At 37.7% G+C, this 16573-nt stretch overlaps 1 protein-coding gene across 4 annotated transcripts in view; it reads right to left on the minus strand.

Moving 5' to 3' along the window:
• Nucleotides 1-16573, minus strand: part of TBC1D5 (TBC1 domain family member 5) — a 293172-nt gene that overhangs the window by 12949 nt on the left and 263650 nt on the right. For 2 of the 4 annotated variants that reach the window (XM_072328747.1, XM_072328749.1), the window contains 2 exons: nucleotides 15561-15593; nucleotides 12204-12303 (listed from right to left, as the gene is read on the minus strand). In XM_072328747.1, the coding sequence (XP_072184848.1) occupies nucleotides 12204-12303; nucleotides 15561-15593 (133 nt within the window). The remainder of the gene's footprint in view (nucleotides 1-12203; nucleotides 12304-15560; nucleotides 15594-16573) is intronic. The other 2 variants (XM_072328750.1, XM_072328748.1) reach the window with 1 other exon arrangement.

The following is a 16573-nucleotide window of genomic DNA, read 5'->3' on the forward strand; positions in this document are numbered from 1 at the left end:
ATATTTCTCATTGAATTTGCAAGTACAAGATGACATATGTTTTGGATAAAGATGGCCTATTATTATTCTTATCATTTTTTAACCAGTTAAAAACATTAGTATGTATTTTGGAAGGATGCCCACTGCGAAGCTGTTGAAGCACAGTTCTGGACACTCTTCTACTTAGCACAGAAAAATGTCCAAATGTGCAAATCACTGTAATCGGCCACTTTTCCCCCTGGTAATAGTTGTGACATAAGGTAATAAATTGGGATGTCTTTTTTTTTTTTTTTTTCTAGTACAGTGGAACAGAATGAAGGTTTCCCTGTGGAACTGGCAATGGATTTTTCTTCTTCTGAATATGCCCTTGAACTGCACACAGCTTCCAATTTACTACACTCCTCCCTTTTGAATGCAGAGTTTATTATTTACCAAATAAGTGCGAAGTATGGAGACCGAATTGATCAGTGCTCACTCATTTTCTCTGGCTAATGAGTAAACGAGTATAATATAAAATCCTTAGAAGAAAGAAGCATAAAGGCAATGAGACTCTGCATGAATGAGTGCCTCCTCAGTCACAGTTTCCAGTTGTGACCATCCTTTGCAATCCACTTCAGCTGAAGCACTCATATGAGTGCCAGGAAACATGACATTTGTTATGATATTGCTCTTCTCCTCAGAAGTCAGCAACATTGTGCACTGTAATGGTGGTCCTCAATCAATACTCACAAGCTAAGAAATGTTTTTTATATAATTTATGAGAATACATTTTGAAAACTTATTAACAAATGAGAAGATTCATTGCAGTTTGATGGATGACCAGCTAATAACTAATTCCCTCAGGGGGATTATGCATTGATATATATTGAAGACAACTGTAACTACAGAGGAATAATGGGCACATGATTGCATTTTTGTCCTTTTCTACAAAATATAGGAAAAGAGTGCATTCAGTATTAGGGTGGCAACAGGACAGTTGAAACAAGTGAAGAATTAAGATGAAATAGTTTCCTTTTCCTGCTCTTACATTTTTCACAAATTGTAAATAACTTCACATGCAAACTCACTGTAGAGGTACTTCTCTTGAGAAACAAGATTTCTATTTCCTCTCCCTAAGTTCTAAAACTTAAACTGAAGATATACTATAATTTGCTGTACCAAGATGAAAGGAGGAAGATAATCCACATCAGCTCCTAGCAGTAAAATTAGAGAAGGCTTATGCTCTTTGATGACTGAACTGCTACATATTGCATGATGGTGAATAAAGTAACTGCTGAGCTCCTCATCCAGGGAAAGGGGCTGTTCAAAAGCTATTACATTTACAGGCCAAATTTCCTCTTTGAAGGTGGAAAAGCTGCTATGTTTGGCCTAATTATTTTAGATGCTCATTAAGTAAACTAACAGACACTGAAAAATAAGCATGCCTTCAATACTGATACTGCAAGAAACCTACACACAGTGGTGCTAAATGAGGACAGATAGTAGCACCAGTGGGAAAACTAGTCTGTTGCATGCAAGGCTGTCTCAGGCATCCATCCCCTTACAGCTATGCATGTGGAAGACAAACCTGCACCTCTTCATTTCCACTAGGGTGGTGGGAGTTACACAGGCCTGCAGTCCTGCAGGATCAAGGCATAACCTGGACTTAACTTTCTCCTGACACAGATCATGTGTAGGAGGAGAAGACTGAATCTGTCAATAACCTTAACACCCTCACTCTTAGATTCTTTGCTTTCTCCTATTCCATTGTCTTTTTGCAGTGCATTTTTCTCCACATTTCCAGTTTAAGCCAGTCTCTGTGTGACCTTCCCAGGAAGGCACCTTCCGGTGAGAGGAGCCAACTACAAAGAGCTGCAAACTACATTATGAACGATAGCTCTCTATTAGTAGTCCCTGATCAGTCATTTGTGAACAATCAACAGTGCTAGAATAATGTTAAATCTGTGTTTCGCATCCTTGATTCAAAGTCACAGTGCAAAAAGGCATTCTTATTGCCAAGGTCATCAGAAGTAGGGGAAGAGATGTGTACCACTTCAGCTCTGTGATATTCCTAATGAGGAAACAAAAAACCCCTAAGTTCACACAGATATCAAGGCCGGCAGAGAACTCCCGTGTTTCAGTTCTTTTGTATCATTTTTTTTAAATGAAATGAAAGTTTATATGAAATGTTTTCAAGATTTCCAACATAGTACTAGCAATAGCAAGACATCTGTTTTCACTACTATTAGAAAGCTTGAAGGATGGACTTTTAGCTTCTGATAATGATTTTTTCTCTGTTTTTACTGCAAATACCTAATCTCTACTAGAAATGTTATGGATTTTGAACAGGAAAGTCTGTTCTTTCAAATCTTGCTTAACGTATGCATTATGTCAGTGCTAAGGTATTCAAAGACAGCAGTGTATACACAGACACTCTGTTATTCCACAGAAAAAGCATGGATGCTGTGATCCCATGACAGGTGACAGAGCATGCTCTTGATATACAGAAATGATTTTTTTTGAGAAATTTTGGCCCTGATGGTGGTGAGAGACTGTATTATCCCACACTACTTTCATGAGTGGACAGTCTTGATTACTGTTGAGACAAATGACATCTGCACGTCTCACATGCATCCTTCTTTACCCATGACTACAAATACCTACTAAAACTACTAGCTTCTGAGCTCTTCCAAGCAACTTATTTTTCTGAAGGTTCAAGGCAATTTTTTTCCTCTCCCAGTTTTTCTGTGGGATGATTGTCTTCCTATTTCTGTTTACATTCACTAGAAATAGAAAAAAATACTGTAGTGTGAAGTGACAAGCAAATGACAATTTGTTCTGCATAAATGACAATCTTAATAGCCATAAGAAATTGCAGCCCATCCTAAGGGAAAACTGTACTATTTCATTTCCTCACATTCTAAATGCTTCATACTGCTATGGATTGCAGACAATACACTAAAAAATTGCTATGGCTGTGATAAAGACATTTCTTGTAGATCATGTAGAGACTTCTAAGATGCAAAGTTGTCTACTTGTATGGCTGAATTAATTAAAACTGCTTTTGATTTTACAAGCAGAAAGATTTACTCAAATACCATTGTGGTAAATGCCACATGAAAACGTGGATAGACTGAGAGTTTTGACAGCAAACATCCACAAAAGCCTAAAGTTCTATTAAAAATATACTTAAGGATGTTTTCTTTGATGCGTGTGATACAGTAAAGGAATCTGTCAACCTGGAGGGAAAGCTAAAGCATCTAAACTAAAGACTTCTTTATTAAGAAGGAATACTCAGTTTGATACAAGTACTTTCAATTTTCAAGTAGCATAAATAGAGAAATTATGTATCTTGACAACAACTACAGGACTTTCTGTTCTCTTCATGGGTAGTGACTGATACGGCACAGATACTAACTTGAAATGCCACCTACGGAGGCTGGGAAGAAAGAATGAGGATGATTTACAAACTTCATTGTATCACAAACTATTTTTAGTTACTCATATGTATTTTAAACTACTTTTTTTTGGCAATTTTTTGAGACTTCTTTGTTTGTCTCATAGTTATTCATTCATTTAAGAAATATCAGTCAGCTAGTAACTCTACACTCTAGTTCACTGCAGACTGTTGTTTCTAAACCTTTACATCTGTGGCATTTCTGTAATAGAAGACATTAGTGGTATACGTGCCATAAGAAGATGGGTACTACTCCTAAAAGCAGTGTTGTGCTCTTCAAGACTTTCTAGATATCCAATGAGTGTATACGGGTTTTGAGCAAGATGGCTACGTGTTCTCTTATATTGTTCCTTAGAAGTCTAATGTAAGAAATGACTAAATTCTATAGCATGTCCATTCAGTAGCATCATCAGTTTCCCATGAAATTGTTTAATCTAGTAGAAGAGACTGCAATTTACATTAGCTTCGACTTACTTAAAAAAAAGAAAGATCTTGTAAGCTCTGAGTCATATTTGTATCACTTACTCAGAAGTCCTTGGGAGAACATTATTGACAGTAGTGCTGAATTTCTGCCCAGATTAAAACAGAAAAGCACATCAATCCCAGCTGTGAGATGCATTCCCATTAATAAAAATAATTTGAAGCACATGTTAAAGGAAAACCATTTTCCTGTTTGCCTTATTATTTTTCCTCTGCACTTTTGAATGTCTTGTATAGATTTGATAAATCTGCACAAACTGACTTCCTATCTGCTCCTTCTATAAGTTTTGGTCATGCTGCTGCTCTTCTCTGAAGACAAGGACTTTTCCATGTGACCTGGTCCATCTACTAACTGCAGTCTTCTTCATGGAAAATAGCTGGTTTCTAGAATCATTCAAGTAGCTTCTATGCCCTTCCCCTAATGATGACAAGTGTTCTCAACATGATGGACAACCATGAATGGCTAAATGAAGTATGAAGAGTGAAAGAAACATCATATATGCCCCTGCTTGCCTGGCTGATTAAATCAAATGTAGATCTTGAAGAAAATAACAAGCAAAACAGTGACAACAGTATGGTTCAGTTATAAGAATATTGAAGATCTTTATGGAAATAATGGGTAAGCTAACAATTTAGTCATGCTGCAATTTAGCTTCTGTCAGGGTTTTAGTCCTGTGAAGCTGATATCATAAAACAAATGTCTTGGTTGGTTTCTTCTCACTGGTCTCTTTTGGGTTGGTCACTTCTCACTGGGTAAAGGTGACAGGATGAGGGGAAATGGCCTCAAGTTGTGCCAGGGTAAGTTTAGTTTGGATATTGGGAAAAACTTCTTTACAGAAAGGTTTGTTAAGCACTAGAATAGGCTCCCCAGGGAGGTGGTTGAGTCACCATCCCTGAATGTGCTTATAAAGCATTTGATGTGGTGCTTGGGGACATGACTTAGCGGAGCATTGTTACAGTTTGGGTAGTATGGTCAGGTTGTGGTTGGACTTGATGATCTTTAAGGTCTTCTCCAACCTGAGCGATTCAATGAAATCAATTCCTAAGAGATGCTGGGAAGGAAAGGGTGGATGGTCAATAGCAGTCAACAGAAGGGAGATGCTCACCCTACGAAGTTAAAGAAATGATGGAAGTGAATACTGTGACAGAAATTTGTGGAAACTTTCAAGGAAAGGTCTTAAAGTAGGTAATTATGGGATATGTAAGCTTCATTATTTTAATCCTCTCGTTTTCATCAGGACTGCCGAGATGAAATGGTGTGTAGGTGCTAATCACAGCTGGACTTTCAGGATTAACACAGTTGTTAATGGTATGTATTCGACCTTAAGAATCATCTTCATGGGACAAAAAGGTGTTTTAATTTCATGGACCACTAAAAATCATACTTCAATTCCACCTGGACACACACGTGTATATCTGTATCTATACATAAAAATAGAGTATGACCAGGAGTGAGAGCTGAGAGCCTGAAAACAAAGTTATGTAATAAACATTTGTTTCACAGTAACTACTCCTGTATTGTTTAATAAATCTGTTAGTGTTCTTCATTTATCAGTATTTATTGGAAATTTTACATCTTTACTCTTAACCAAGCAGAAACCTGCTTAGACTCAAAGGGCTGTGTTTGATACGGCCTTTTTAACTTACAGCATTTCTAATCACACTGGGCTTATAAAGAAGGGATAATTTTATTTATGTCCTGAGCATGACGAAACTCACTTAATGCAGTTACTACCTAAAACAAAAACAAAAACAAACAAACAAAAAAGACAAAGAAAGATAAAAAAAGATATAATATTTCATTTCAGCTCAGGGCAGCAGAATAATTTCCATTTCAAATTCATTCTATCCTTACAAAAATTTCAAAACCTTTCATCTTATCGCATGATACATAAATCAAGAATTCAGTATTATATTGTGTGCAATACAAGTAGTGTACCAAGATCTATACTGAGTGATGTATCAGCCTCTAAATAACAAGCAATTAAGTCAACCTCCTCTCCCTCCCTCACTGCAAGTGATCGTTATAATAAAACACGTCACTATAACAATTCCATTGATTGTTGTAAGAAGCATGGATGAAGCCAATGTAATTAAGGTTTTAAAGGTACTATTTCATGTGATGACTGAAATTATACTAGTTACTATATCCTGTACGTTTCTGTTCTATATTTCTATTTCTCCTTTTGTGTTTACCATGTTTGCAATAATTGTAGTGAAAAGGTGGCTTTGAACTATGTTTAATGAGTCTTCTGAGTAATATTTGTCTGGGAGATGTCAGGCAGTATAACTCTAAGTGAGTCTTACAGTTGCCAGCATTTCCTGATTTCTGTGGCAGGGACATGTCCTGGTAATCTTACCCAAAGATGCTCTCTGTGAACAGTAAGTCACCTAGTTGGGTAAAAGACTGCATTTCTTATTTTATTTTATTTTTAACTATGATGCCATAACTTCTGGACATTTTGTAAGTAAGCAGTTATCTACACTCTACATAGAAAAGCATAGAGCAGGCATTTCAGTCGCAGAATGCAGGTGGTGTTTAAGGGGAGGAATGCAAATTCCCCATCCACTTCTCTTTTATAATCCATGCTGGAGGAGCAGAGACACACTGGAATACTAGTGAACAACATAGAAACATATAGCAGAAGTCATAATAGAAAATGAACTGTCAGGATAGCCCTGTATGGGGTCAGCCCCATGTGGAACAATTCAAGAATGGCAAACACTCCCATCGAACCAGCCTGATGCTGGTCACAAAAACATGGTCACATATCCCACTAGTTTTATGGTTTTGTTGCTCCCCTTCATTTATGTTTTAATTAAAATAAATAAATAAATAAATAAATTTTGTTACTTATATATATTAACTATATTATATATACTTTATGGGGGCTACTCCGAAAGTAATGCATCCTATTTTATTATGTTGGCCCATGTGGATGTTGGTGGTATGGTAGGAGAGGCTGAACCTTCCCACCCAATATTCCATTTCATTTTGGGGTCATGCAACAAATGGCAGCAGAGGGGCAGTGTGACAAAATGGCTTTTGACATGGAAGCGTGTATGAAGCACAGGTGCGTGACTGAAATCCTCCATGCAAAACATTTGCACCCACTGACAGTCACTGATACTTGCTAAACGTTTATGAAGACCAAACAGTGGATGTGATCACAGCGAAGTGGTGAGTGGCGTGTTTAGGCAGTAGCGACAGTGTGTCACCTCTGCTGGTGCAGATTTTTATGGGCTTTGCAGAACCATATGAGAAAGCCCTTTGCAGAGCTGGTGTGAGGATACAGGGCTTTTTAGTAGAGGGTCTATGCTATGAGAAAGTAGCTAAATTAATCCTGGACCCCAGCTCACTCTGGAAGCAACCTGTCTATATTTATACAGTCCTGCCCTTAAGCAAAACCAAGAGTGGAATGATCTTAGTTTCTACTCTTTCACAGCCTGATAAATTACCCATCAGAAAGGAATAGTTTCTATATAAAGATGCACATAGCTGAAATTTTCCTCTCATGAAAGGTACTTGCTGTACTAAACGTGTAATTATTTGGTACGCTTTTGCATACTTGGAAGTCTGAAGCTGCTTCTCCGCTGGAAACAAATGTTAGTTACTTCAGTTTTAAGAACGGTGATGATGGATTGGTTCCTGTCCCTTATAAAAAGATGACGTATTAAAATTCATCACTTTTCTTCCTGTAGCACAACTGTTCTACTCATAAACATCTTTCACAAGCTCTCATGTTATTACGGGCCATTGGAAGGTTTATACTTCTCCAGAGTTTTGAGTAACTTTTTGTTAAGTGGCTGTGCTTTAATCCTGGGTGGGTACTGACAAAAAACAAACCCTAAGAATACTGGAAAAGAAGAAGGTCTCAGATGGCACTATTGCTAACTGCTGTCATTTGAACTGTCACCTAAAAGTATTGTGTGGTCTCAGACCTGGGATGTAATGAAGGCTGTCTGTCTGAGAATCTCTGAACTGACTTCACTAACACCTCAACTCCACATGGAATGTGAAGGGCAAGAGAAAAGCCCACCAATAGATACTGTGGGACCTTTGGAGTGATACTTGGGTGCCAGTCAACTTAGATAAATTATTCACGATCTGCTCTAAGACTTCAGACGGAGGTCACATTGAACAGAGAAAATATGATTTCTGATTGCACTTGCTACCTCAGTCCCTTTCTTTTGACACAGTTAAAGAAAAGAGGAAGCAACTAAAATTATTCAAGGAAGTAAGTAACAGTATGTTAGGTTACAATACTGCGATATTTAACCAGTATATTACAGCTTTCTGAATCAGTAAGCCTTGAGATGTTTATGAGCATTAACAGAAAAGTACCTCAGAAAGAAAATGCTGAAGAAAATAACTGTATTTCTGAAGGCATAAAGGGGATATTACTCCTTGAAAAAGGCCAGTCTATGTAAAAAAGAAACAGCAGAAAAAATATATCTGTGATAATGCTGAGGCAGTAATAGCTATGGCAAATGTATTCTTTCACTGTCAGCTGAGTAATATTCTGCATTTATATTACAAACAAAGCTGCAGGACAGGCTTACAAGATTGGATGCGTTTTCATTTCATTAATGGAAAAATGGAACATACAAAATTTTTTCTTTTGAAGGCTATGACAAGCTGGTGGAAAAGGGTGGTAACAGAAGCAAAATCTGCCTTCTTGTCTGCCAGTTCTACACACACAAATTTCAACAATTATCCTTGGAGGCATTAAAAGGCATCCCACCTCAGCAGTGCTTCAGTGGTAAAGGGAAAAGGGGAAGAAAATTAAAGCTCTTTCTGCTGCACAGCTCTAAGAAGGAGACAAAAACCACAGAAAGACTTTCCTCTGTTTTCATGATCAAAAGCCAATTTCTAATTTCTACACGTAGCAATCAGTAGTAATATTTCAGAATCATCATTCATTACCATGGTAACATCCCTTGATATTACAAGCAGTTAATTATGTCGTTGCTGTGTGGTTCACCGTGTGTGTTATTTACGGAAGTAGATAAACATTCAATAGAAGCATCTTCGAATACATGAACAAAATAAAAACTGTTTTTCTATCTCTTCTGGTCATTCCTCATGTTCTATGCAAAGAAAATGCTGTAATAAAAGGTATTTGCTGAAACATATAGAAAGGCAAAGCTCTTGGTAAAAAGAGATCTGAGGACTTTATTTCTGACTAAGATTTTAATTAAACAAAATCATTTTCTAAAAAGATATCAGATAAGGTTATAGTATGCAATACATAATAATAATATAATAATATTCAACACAAATAGATTGTAAATTACTAGAAAAAAAGAACAGATGACTTCCTGGTTATCTCAACCATTTCTGAGCTATAACATGACATCTCTGACATGTCGCAAAGTAACTGCCCCGATGGTCAACAGGATCCCTCCTGCAAGAGAAAGACCATCCTACAATTGTTTGATACTCTCTGTTCATACTGCCAGTCGAGTAGTTCTGTGCTGCTCACTGGATACGCATTTCCAGAAACTACAATTAATACTATTTTGTTAAAAAGTGAGCTGCAAATATAATGTAGTCAATGCAGGAAAAAATCTTGAGTGACAAAGTTTGCACAAACTATTTAGAACCGGACTTGAAAGGCAGACCTTAGACAGACCTTAGAAGGAATTTACTGTGGGTCACTCCTCAGGTTCTGGATATCTATATGTTTTTACTAATAATTTAACCAACTATTAAATGCATGACAGCAGAGTCTGCATTTTGAGTGCTATCAGGAAACAGAGTACACTGCAGAAAAAACTGACTTATTCAGCTAAAAAGTCAAATGACAGCAAGTGAATTTCAACATAATCAAATACAAGGAACACATATGGAATTAAACATTTCCTGATTATACCTAGAGGATAAGTTCCTGTGCTTAAAAAGCTGTGAGTCACAGAATTTTACAGATCGTAGTGGATTATCACCTGAACCTATCACCGTATCAAAGTGTACCGATGCAATGCTGCACTACACATTTTAAAAAAGGGGAATTATCACACGGAAGTAAAGAACTGATTTTCCCTTTGTTAAATGACCACTTTGCTCTGCCAGCTGTTAATATAGCATATCCTGACCTGATTAACCCACTAGAAAAGGTATGTGAAAGCCCTAAAAAATTCAAAGGAAGACAATAAAAATGTTCTGCTCTAAAAAGTAACCCATTTAAGAGAATCAAAAAGTGTTCCAGCTAGCAAAGACTCTGTTGATAGATTTTTATCACTGTATGTATATAATTCATTGTTATCAACTCTGGGTCTCTGAAATGAAGTAATTTTCATTGTTAAGAGATACCTGGGGCATAGTAGGCTAGTTGCAATAGCTGCCCTTGCTCACCTTTCCTCTGACCTAGAAATGACCAGGTATTTTCTGAGTTTTATTTTGCTGTCATTTCTTGGTGCAATGAGTAATGGTTGGACTATGGAGACAATACCTGGGGGGTGCTCGCTGGAGCTATTGAGTGTTTTCTTGGTCAGTTTGCTGATGTGTGCAGCTTGGATCGCCTGACAGAATTTTGCACAGGTCATACTGGCAAGAATCTTGCTGGTTTTATTCCCGGCATGCCATGGATCATCTGCTAGGTAGCGTGGAGATGCCTAAGCTCTTCAGTTTGCTACAAAAGCAGGAACTGGTAAGGTTGGTGGCACCTCAGTCTCTCTTGTGTTCTATTTATTGTAATTAACTGTTAATTGTTAAAGGATTTAAGTGCATTTGTCTAACCCATTGCACAAGTGCCCTTGCAGAAGGAATAAACTACAGCAGAATAAAGCTGTTGTGTTTAGTGGTTTACACTTGGCTTTTGAAGGCTGTGATTCCAAACTTTCAAATAACATGGTATTTATAGCTTTTCCTAGGATCATAACAGTGGCTACTAAAATTATATGGACACACATAAAAGAAAATGAAAATGCAAGTACAGCTCGGCTTTCACATCTGATCTTTTTGACCTGGTAAATTTAGGTATTGTATATTTAGCTCTACCCACTGAAACACTCAGCTTGAAATTATTTTGCTTTGACTGTGATGTTGCAGGATATAAACAAACCTTGAAAATATTGCACTTGTGCTCTCATTTCTTAATAATGGTGCATTATGAACATAACTAAATACAGTAACCTTTGGACTTTGGTTCAACACACTTTAAAAATACTGCTTTTATCAAAGTCTAGCAAAGTATATTTAATACCTGAATCGACTGAAGCTTTTTGTTTATTTTTTTTTCTGATTAGTCTTGGCAATATATAAATCAAAGTACAAAATGGAGTATTTGTTGTTTCCCAATGTAGCTTCTATTTTAACATATTTCTCCTGGTCTAAGAAAAACACTACAAAGTAGCTAGCCTATGGCAACACACTTTTACCAAATGAAAATGAACAGTGTAGACTGTGCAGATGTTATATTTAATGAATGCATATGGTCTTTATACAACTATCACTACATGCACAAAGTATGATTCTGGGACTGCTGAACTGCAGCCAAGCTTACAGAATGAGATGTGAGTTCTAGCACACCTCTAACAAAACACAAAATCTTTAGAACAAAGGCCATTTGTGATAAAAATGACTTATTTTTTCTTAGCATTGTCAGAGGCTAATACAGCCTCAACTTTAATGGTTTTAACAGTATGATACTGAATCACAGAACCTGGAAGGCTGAAGGCTGGAAAGAACCTCAAGAGATCACCGAGTCCAACCCCCTGCTAAAGCAAGTTCCCTACAATAGGTTGCAGAGTAGGCATCCAGGTGGGTCTCGAATATCTCCATAGAAGGAGACTCCACAGCCTCCCCTGGCAGCCTAATCCAGTGCTCCGTCACCCTTACCATGAAGAAGTTCTTTAGCATGTTAGTATGGAACCTCCTATGCTCAAATTTTACACCATTACTCCTTGTCCTATCACTACACACCACTGAGAAGTCTGGCCTTATCCATTTGCCACCCATCTCTCTTTAGATATTTACAAATACTAATCGGATCCCCTCTCAGTCTTCTTTTCCTCAGGCTGAACAGACTCACGTTACTCAGCCTTTTCTCATATGGGAGATGCTCCAGCCCTTTATCATCTTTGTGGCCCTCCGATGGACTCCCTCTGGGAGATCCTTGTCTTTTTTGAACTGGGGAGCAGTGATTAGCAATATCTGATAAAACAACAGCAAACATTAATTCAATTTTTATTGTGACTTCTAAAATAACACACAGTGTACTCTACATCGATATTATTTTTATTCTAATCCAAACATGAGAGGAGCCTTTGCAAAGATCATCAGGTTAATACGGGTTATGGCACTTACCAAGATGTGTGTTCATCATCTTTGCACAATATTTGCACATAGCTTCCAAGTCATTTAGCTGTCCTTGTAGGAATGAAATTTGTGCCTCCAATTCCTCCTCCTATAATAAGCATTGAAAAAAACAACACCTTTATACGATATACAGTAAAATAGGTTATACAACTCCTGAAATGTTTACATGTCTTCTAATTTTTCCTACTTCTTTGCTCTTAAGCAAAGTTTGGAAATGAAGCATTTTATGGATGTATTTATTACAAGACTTTTAGATTCTTTGGTGATTTCATGGATAGAGGGTTTAGTCTTAATGATTCAGTTTTTATTAATGTTTCTTTTTCAGCTAAAGAGTCCAAAAAACCCTGCCTACTTTCCTATCCAAGAAAGGTTAAGAACTCACATTTATTTTCCAGGTTACCTACTTGTTTTTGCTTGTACACAGCACAACAGCAATGGATGAAAAACTCATCAAAGAGAAAAATTCACACTTCTGTTAGAGTAACTTTTACAGCAATTTCTTTAAAAGATCAGAAAAAATATTTTCTATTTCAAAACACACTCAATGATGCACGGCCATCATACATTTTGGGATATTTATTTGTGTCACATATGCTCTCTATGTATGAAAAACCTCCCAAGGCAACTGGAGTTCCACAAAACTTTTCATGTAGTGTTTAGGTGAAAACTAATTTCAACTCACTGTCATACCGTTAGTTTACATTATCAAGTTATTTAACAAAAATGTACCAAGTACAATTTAAAATACCACCGCAAAAAATCATTTTAAGGCCCAGTGTTAAGCCACATGATCTGCATCTGCAGTAGAAATTATAGCAACCAAGAAATTCTCTTTGAACTCTGAACTTTCGTTTGCTATTTATGAATACATCCAGTTTCACCTCTGAAGATGATACTGGGAGAAAGTTCACTGCTTCTTTAGAAAAAGACCTTTAAAGTTTAGACAGACTCAGTATTAAGCAGCTTTTTGTTTATGCAAGAACACAATTTAAAGAAGATGAAGGCAAAGTAACTTCTGAGCATGCTGTTTTTCTTAGTAATTTATACAGTTCTATCATACTCTTTCTGATAGAGATTGCTGAATGTGAGAGTGTGAATTACATTTCAAATGAAATAAATGCAAAACTGGTCAGCAAGAATAAAGGGAATGAATCAATCTTCTTTTACACATACAAGTGACTTTAATCTCCACCACAAACTCAGACGCAGAGGTAAGCAAAGGAAACATAACATATACAGCATATATCCAAAAGCAACTGATAAATAAAGATGTAAAGGTAGCATTTTGCAAGATCCAGCAGTATCATTTTCTGGCTATGCATCTTTTCATCACACCTACAATCTACAGATATGAAATAATTTTTCACTACTATTTTCTTATGTTAATAAGCCCTCATCTTATTTTACTCATCCCTCATGCTTTTGAGAACTTAAGCCTCAAAGGGATTGAGTTGATGTTGGCAATTTATTGTTTCTGAAAGGTTAACCCCATTCAAAGCCTGCAATTCTGTCACAGCCTACACATGCATATCTGTATTGCTTCTCAAGCAGTCTGCAGAAGACCTTGCATTTATAGCTAGTGATTGCAAGAAATAATCTGCCATGAGTTTTAGATTTCCAGTACACTTCAAATCTATCTGTAAGATGGGGAGAGGAAACAGTATTCAAGTATCTTACTATAAAGTAACATTTTCAACTGTACAAAAAATATTAGTAATTGAAGCAGTTTATCTTGTACAACGGAATAAGCAAATTTAACATCTGGTAATTCATATCTCCACATTTCCCACACTATTTCTTCTTATTCATTGATCATGACAGCAGTAAATTGATTTTTAAATGCTTTTGGACAGCTCTATCCACTTGAGCAGATTACAGAACTAACCTTTTCAATGGCACAAAAGTTCTTCGTCATCTGGCAGATGAGCTGAGTACATTGCTCCTTCAGCTCAGCTGGCATCTAGCATGGGCAACAGAAGCATTCTGCACACCCAGTGCTCACAAAGGAGGGTAACATGGCCAGGAACTCACAGACAGTGCAAGAGGTTTCCTGCCAACTATGAAATCTTGCAAAAGGCTGAGTGAACGAATGCACTTTGAGCTTCTTGTTAATCTGGCACCCTCAGAAAAGACATCGAGGAGCAGTGCCAGCAGGATGAGCAAATAAGCAAGATAGTTAAATTTGCTTTTGACACACAAGAGACCCAGATGGATTGTTTGCATAGGAAGACAATACCCAAATGGTGATGATGTGCTATGAGACAGTGCCCTTCTGGGAGAATCACCTGCAGCACTGTGGCAGCTGACCGTTCCCTGAGGGTGACCATTTGAGTGGGAGGTTTGCTCTGCTAGAGTTACCAAAGCAGCAGCTGAAGAGTGGCCAGTGTGTTCTGATGGCTAACAGGAGACTGTCAGGATCTTCCAAAGTGTGAAAGTTTATCCCCTCCACAGGGTAATTGCAACCGAGACTTGACAGAGTGGGAAGAAGACATGCACTCCCAAGGATAGAAACCTGTGACTTGTGATTTCTGGTAGCAGGAAGACTGCCCTATGGTGCAAGGTCCATGTTGCAAAAGGACTACTTGGGATCACCTACTGTTCTGATTTCTTTCTGCTTTTTCATGGAGACACCAATTACATGGTGATACGAAATCATTTTACCTCAAAAGTAACTGTAGGGCTCTTGAGCAAGGGCGAATGGGACAGGAATCCTTGTATTGTTACTCTTTAATCCTATGGCAGAAAGGAAAAAGCCTGGATAGCAGCATTTACTGAGACGGTATGCTGAAGGCCCAGCTGGCTAAGCAAGGAGTTTCTTAATGAGCTAAAATGATAAAAGCATATATTGAAATGGAAATGGTGGAAATGGAGAACATGTATGTGGAAACAATGTCAGGAAACAAAGGACAAGCACACATACACTGTCTGGGCACAGGAACAACACTCAGGACAAAGCCCAGCTGCAGCTAAAATTAATGCAGGACATGAAAGGGTAACAAGATGGAAAACATAGGCCTGCTGCTTATTAGGGGAGATAACAAAAAAAAGGACAATATTGAAAAGTCTGCAGTAATACCATTTCTGCCTATAGCATTTTAGGCAACATCTTCTCCCACACCTTTGCATGTACAGCTTGGGAAGGTCAGTGAGTACCTTAAGAAATCAAATGTGTTCAAAAACCTGAGATCATGTGAGTTACACTCATGGGTGCTAATAGAGCTGATGGGGTGGCTGTAACAGTGCTATTACAGGATAGTCTTGATGATTGGAAAAAGGTTAATTTCATATTTATATTGAAGAAAATACAAAGAAGGATCTAAGAAACTGCATAATAGTTGGCCTCACCTTAGTCCTTGGAAAAATCGTGGAGTATGTCCTCTTGGAAACAATTTCCAACATGTAAAAGGATGAGACAACAATCAGGAAAGGTTGACAAGAATTTACTAAGAGCAAATCATGCTTGGCCTATCTGATTGCTTGGTATGATGAAGTGACTGGCCATGCAGATGAATGCAGAGAAGTGGATGCAATATATTTTGACTTTATTCAGACTGTTTACACATTTCCAAAAGCTTTATCACTTGCAATGTGAGGAAGTATGGGCTGAACCAAATTATTATAGGTAGGCTGAAAACTGGTCAGACTCATCAAGCTCTATAGTTGAGTCAGTGGCATGACATCCAGTCAGAGGTTGGAAATGAACACAGTAACCCATGGGCTGTTAAGTAGACACTGGTTAAAATCTTCATTGGCAGACCATGTGAGGAAACAGAATGTGAACTCAAGTAGGTTTCCAGATGATGTGGAAGTGAGGAGTGGTTGCCATGTAGTCAGAACTTCAATTCAGAGAGACCATGAGACACTGGAGGCCTAAGCAGAATACAGCTTTTGAGATTTCTATTCAAGAAACTTTAACAAGTGCAAAATTCTGCACCTGGGAAAAAAACAAACAACTAAACAAACAATGCATCTGTAAAGATAGGAAAACAACTAGCTATGCTTCAGGCCTGTTGAAAAGAATATGGAGGCTGCAGTATCTGCTGGGCTCAAGAAGAACTAACAAAGTGCTCACGTCAAAACTACTGCAAACAGGGCTCTGGGCTACATTAGGAGGAATGTGGTCAGCAGATCCAGGAAAGTCAGTACTCCTCTCTATTCAGTGCTCTCCAGGCCTCACTGAGAGCATCAGTTCAAGAATGGTGCTGAGAAACTGGAATAGGTCCAATACAGTGCTACTGTGATGGTTATGGATATAGAGGATAGTCTTGGGCTTGTTTATTTTGCCAAATAGGAGACTAAAATGAATACTGGGAGCTGCAACAATGTGGAATTACAAAGCTGATGTACACAAATTCTCA

The sequence above is a fragment of the Excalfactoria chinensis genome, chromosome 2 (genome assembly GCF_039878825.1).
Source record: "Excalfactoria chinensis isolate bCotChi1 chromosome 2, bCotChi1.hap2, whole genome shotgun sequence".
NCBI lineage: Eukaryota > Metazoa > Chordata > Aves > Galliformes > Phasianidae > Excalfactoria > Excalfactoria chinensis.